The 5,798-nt window shown below is 38.7% G+C and overlaps 1 protein-coding gene across 1 annotated transcript; it reads left to right on the plus strand.

Annotated features, from left to right (window-relative positions):
- Positions 1 to 3,842: 3,842 nt before the first annotated feature.
- Positions 3,843 to 4,427, plus strand: LOC107289629 (olfactory receptor 2T27-like). The gene has a single exon (XM_029284581.1). It carries the CDS (start codon positions 3,843 to 3,845, stop codon positions 4,425 to 4,427), a length of 585 nt encoding a protein of 194 aa, XP_029140414.1.
- The last annotated feature ends 1,371 nt before the right edge of the window (positions 4,428 to 5,798 follow it).

Genomic DNA, 5,798 nt, shown 5'->3' on the forward strand with positions numbered 1-5,798 from the left:
CCCACCAGTTTTTGCTTACAGGCAAATGATATTTCTTGCAGATCTTCCAATGCACCATTGTTGCTACTTTGTCATGCCGCTGCTTGTAGTCAGTCTGTGCAATCTTCTTGCAGCAGCTTACCAGGTGGTCCACTGTTTCTTCAGCTTCTTTGCATAGGCGGCACTTACTGTCTGTTGCTGTCTTCTCAATTTTGACTTTGTATGCTTTCCTGATATACTAATTTCAGTGCATCTTCATCATTGTCCTTCAGATATTCTTCCAAAGCCATTTCTTCTTCTTCAACCATCTGATGTACTTGCAGCGTTCCACGCCCACCTATTTGCCTTGCTAGATAGTGTCTGTCAATGTCACTGCGTGGATGAAGGGCACGATTCATTGTCATTATTTTTCTGGTCTTCCTATCCATTGCTTTTAGTTCTGCTTGAGTCCAGTCCACTATTCCAGCTGTGTATCTAATGACTGGAACTTCCCAGGTGTTGATTGCCTTCATGGTATTTCCTCCATTGAGTTTGGACTTTAAGATCTTCTTCACTCTCTTGACTTCAGTGTGCTTGGTGTTGTCAGTTTGAAGGATACCCAAGTATTTGTAGTCTCTGTTCTGTTATTTCTGATTCTGGATGTTGTTCTTTCCCGAACTAGTGCATTTGTTTTAGATATCCTCTTCTTGTTGGACTTGATCTGTAATAACAGATCATTATTTCTTTGTTTTCAATCACTGTGTATTTGCAACGTGTAAACACTTTTCTTCCAGTAGTTCTGCAGCTGCTGGCCCTGGTTGCTCAGTCAACAGTCGTGAGTCCTGTAACCCATTTTTCACCAGATACCCAGGAACTCCAACATCTAGCATGGACCTTGTTAACCCAGGCGACATCCGAGCCGGTATGGCTTTCTGAAATTTACGTCTCACCATATTTTTTATGGGAGAGGCACTCTTTGTCTGACTCCTCTGATGAGACCTGTCCAGTGTGGTTGAACTTCTGGCATAGCTCTCATCTTCCTCAGAGTACACAAGCCCCACAACCACTTCAAGGTAGTGCCTCACTGGGGGATTATTATTGTTATTGTTATTGTTAAGAAATTTAAGAGAGATGCTCATGCAGAGACCATGACTTGAACCTGATCTGGAGGAGGTGTTAGCAATAGGAAATGAAATGTATGTTTTTCTGGCAGAGGTAGGTTTCCCCAGGAATAGGGAGATCCTTGTGTGCAAGGCCTGGGAGCAGAATGCAAGCAGCTCTGAGATCTGAAGAAACAGGCTTGAGGTTTAGCTCAGTCTGAGGCTCAAACGACAAGGCACAGTACCAGAACTAAGCGGGACTTTGCCTGGATAAACAAGCAATGATAACCAAGTCAGATTCCCAGGTGAATAAGGACTAGGGAGAGATTCTGTAATAAAGATTGCTAGCATTTAGTATTAATAAAACCAATTTAGGATGCAAATTTCTTCTACGCTTATTGCAACAAATTTTGCCTTTGGAACTAGCATGCTTAGCATGATGTCACTTTTTAATTCACTGAATTAAATTTACTTAAATTCAATTCAATTAAATTCACTGAATTCTCTTAAGAAAATCAGAAAATTAAAAAAAAACTCTGCAGGAATAAATGGTATGATATTATGTGTGAACTTTTCCCTTTTGAAACTGCATCATAATTAAAACCATGGACTGAGAACCAAGTTCCCTAAAGTAGAAGTCTCTCCGAACATCTCCTGGGATATATGAAAGACTTAGTTGGCTGCAGGGAGAATGAAAAGGAGATTGGCTCTAACTTGAGCTTTTCAAAATGAATAGACTTTTTTTCTTCCTTCAATTATTACTACATTAACATTTAATTATGTTGGTTAAGATAATTAAGATAGGAAAAATGGACTGAGCCTATTTTTTATTTTCTCTCTCACTTTCTTTCCATTGCTGTGTATAGATAATCCTAGCATGACAGTCTACTGTATAATGTTTAAGAATTAGATCTATATCTGATCAAAATCAGGTCAATGCTTCTTACTGATCTGTAAATCTCTAGCACATATTTTTCTCTCTGATTTGATTTTTAAAACTTTCAGTTTGTGTCACTAATTTTCATAATGGAAATTGCTTGTTTCATGAAGGATGTAGTAGGACAATGAATCTTGCACTGAAAGAATAAATACAAGGTGTTTGAATAGAATCATGTTGCATGGTTTGAGGGAGTCATGAAGGAAGCAATGAAAAAGAATTCAGCTGGGCAAAGATTCAGAACCTCAAATGGAGCTTTTTTGACTTTTAAAACCCCGTTTTCCTAATTTACTATTGCCAACACCTGCAGGTATGTAATGCTTCATTTCTGAAGAGATAATTATAATGAAGTATATTAAGTTTGTGTGTGTTGTGTGTGTGTGTGTGTACAAAAACCAAAACAGCAATAATATAATAGTAATAATTGTATCCCTGCTACATCCAGGAATTCAGAAGGCAGTAAATGACATTCAAGGTGTGTTCCTCTAAGTACATGAGTGTGCATGTGTGCATGCACGCATGTGAGTGCGCATTTGTGTATGGTTAAACTCAAAATTTAATTTTAAGTGATCTGACAATGCAGATCACTCTTTGCTTGAGTATGAACAAACACATCTGTTCGCCTGAACTTGATCAACCAGTATTTATTTTCCAGATGCTCAACACCTTCATCTTCCTTTGCTGCTCTTTATCAGAGATGCAAAACTAAAGCTTGTCATTAATGTTATTGTCTCAACCAGGGCTTTTTTTGTCATAGAACACCCAGAACGGAGTTCCAGCACCTTTTTTGGATGGAACCTTGTAGGGTAGGCAAGGCGGGTTGTATGACATGTGTGAGTTTTGGCACCTTTTTTTTTTTTTTTACAAAAAAAGCACCCTCAACATATATTGGATAAAGAGAACATTCTGCCTCCTGCTTTGAATATCAAACAAGGGCCACGTGTGTATATTCAGAGCATTTTAGATTTTTGACTTGGGGCTTGTGATTACTCATACAGGTTCTCTCTTTCTTGCAGCATAGTATGGTAGTATTCAAGGACCTTTTCTTTTCTGCTTATTATTAAGGAAAATATTTTGGAGGGTTTTAAAGACAAAAATGTGCAGGGAGCTGAACTAGATAGGCAAGAGGTCTACAGAGAGTCTCAACCATCCAGGTCATGGTTGTTCTAAAGGTGCTTTTTCCAAAACGCAACAGGACTTTCTTATTTATTTCCTTTGGAAATGTTTCACTTCTCATCCAAGAAGCTTCCTCAGTTCTAACTGAAGTTCTAACTGGAGGAGAAACAAAATGGATAGACAATGTCTTAGCCATTGTCTATCCATTTTGTTTCTCCTCCAGTTAGAACTTAGTCTTAGCCATTGTCTTAGCCATTGTCTATCCCCTGCAGAGGGATGGAGGAAAATATCTATCAATAGTTGTGGATTTCAACGGGTTTATGACAAAAGTTCTCCCAAATTATTTTCATATTTTTAGATAAAAGCTTGGCAGCGAAGGAGGAATGAGAGAGGGGAACATAACTTCATGGAGAGAATTTCTTCTGGTTGGTCTTCTGCATCAGTGGTCACCCACCCTGTTCCTTTGGGGGCTTCTCTTCATGTTTCTGATTGCTCTGATGGGAAACTGCCTCCTTATTTTTCTGATTAAAACAGACTCTGGACTTCAGACTCCCATGTACTTCTTTCTTAGTCAGTTGGCTTTCATGGACCTCTGCCAAGTTCTCTCCATCGTTCCACAAGTATTGGTCAGCTTTGTAACTAAGAGGTATACCATTTCACTCTATGGGTGTGTTGTTCAGATTTCTATAACTTTGCTCTTAGGAGGAGCAGAATGCCTCATCCTGGCAACCATGTCTTATGACAGATATGTAGCCATCTGCAAACCTTTGCAATATCCCATCCTCATGAGGAGGAGTGTCTGTTACATGATGTCAATGGCAGCCTGGTTTTGGTCCACTGTCCAAGCGCTCACTTGCTCTCTTTATGTCCTGCCCCTTCCCTATTGCAAGTCCAATGTGATTAAGCATTACATGTGTGATTATCCAGCTCTTATCCAGCTGTCTTGCTCAGATAATTCTGCTTTTGAAAGAACAACTTATGCTGGAAATTTTCTGGTACTTCTCATCCCCATCTCAGTTATCCTCACCTCCTATGTTGCCATCCTCCTCCAAGTTGTGAGGGTACAATCTTCTGAAAGGAGCCACAAAGCCTTGGGAACTTGCATGTCTCACTTGTGTGTAGTTGGGATATTCTATACAACTTCTCTTGCAACATACATGAAACCTGCTTCCTCTTATTCACCTCAGGAAGCCATGATTAATACACTGTTCTTTACTATCATACCTGCCATGACAAATCCCTTCATATATAGCTTGAGGAATCGAGATGTTTTGGATGCTCTGAAGAAAATCTTTGGAAAACCCAATTTGCTTTAGTGACTTGATAGGTACAACATAATAGTGGATATTTTCTTTTTGAAATATCAGCATTTGATCCAGTAAGAGCGAAGATGTTCTTGCTGTTATTATTTTATCCCATGCTACATGTGGGCTCAAGTTAAAGTGGTAAACATACCTAATAAACTTTCCTTCCATTTTTCACACTATGGCAACCTTCAATACTTAATGACAATAGAAACCTATTCTTCGTTTGTCTTATTTGATCAACGTAAATATTGAAAACATGAACCAAACAATTGCATTCCTCAGCTAGAGTCTAGAATATTTTGTCCACTGATTTACTTATGATGTCTTTTGTATGCCTAGAAATATTACTTATTTATCTTCACTCTCTGAACTGAAATATAAACAGTATATGATAATATGATCCTGCAGAGCTCCTATAAGGATTATGTATGCAAAATACTTAGAAAGTTTTGAAATGCCTTATGAAATCTAAATATTGTGATTTCTCTTTGCTTAAGAAACATTTTTACAATAATGTACAGGGGTGAGGACTAATCTCAATGAGGTACTATTCATTTCCGGCTATCAACAGCCCACTCAATATTAACAGATTGTGTTCTGTTGTGTTTACAGTCTTCTAACACACTGGGTATTGTGGTCTCTTATTGAACCTATTAAAGGAAAAATCAGTACAAATCTAGGTGTAAATGATGCCCAGGTATAGCAATTCCATCCAATTCTTAAGGTCTTACATTTCCAGAAAAGGGTCTCCACTTTCCACCTATACAAGCAGCACATTTCATGTTTGATATTATAAGAAGCAGCTTATTATGGAGAGGAGCAAGTGACTTCCCAGATAGCATCTTGATGCTCATTCATTGGTATCACTTAAGGCCCTATTGATTAGAATACTAAAGATTGACCAGATTATATTCTATTCTTCTAGAAGTTCTGGGACTTGTCCCAGTATCTGGAGGGCATCTGGTTGGGAACAATTGGATATACAATACATGTGGAATGCAATAATTGCCATGTCTAATAGCTATGACTACTCTCTGAAGCATGGTTGGTCAAAGATTCTAGTACACTGAGGGTTCCAGTGTCTGCTGTTGTAGAATTTTTAAAGAATAGGTTTCGTTCAATGTCCAGGACACTATAGGAGAAGAAATGTCAGAGCCCGGGGGGTGGAGCCAAAAGAGGAATCAGACTTGAGTCATTATGTTCCCACAAGCGGTCTAAATCCAACCCTTCTGGAATTCCATTAAGCCTTTGGCACTAATTCCATTAGTGCCAAACTAATGCTGACATTAATTGACTAGATTCCTGTGCATAGGCATGAGCAATAAATCAGTTTAATTGTAATGTGACATGTGGCCCTGATCTTTCCCACCTTACAGACTC

This window comes from Protobothrops mucrosquamatus, unplaced genomic scaffold (genome assembly GCF_001527695.2).
Source record: "Protobothrops mucrosquamatus isolate PMUCROS unplaced genomic scaffold, P.Mucros_1.0 scaffold738, whole genome shotgun sequence".
NCBI lineage: Eukaryota > Metazoa > Chordata > Lepidosauria > Squamata > Viperidae > Protobothrops > Protobothrops mucrosquamatus.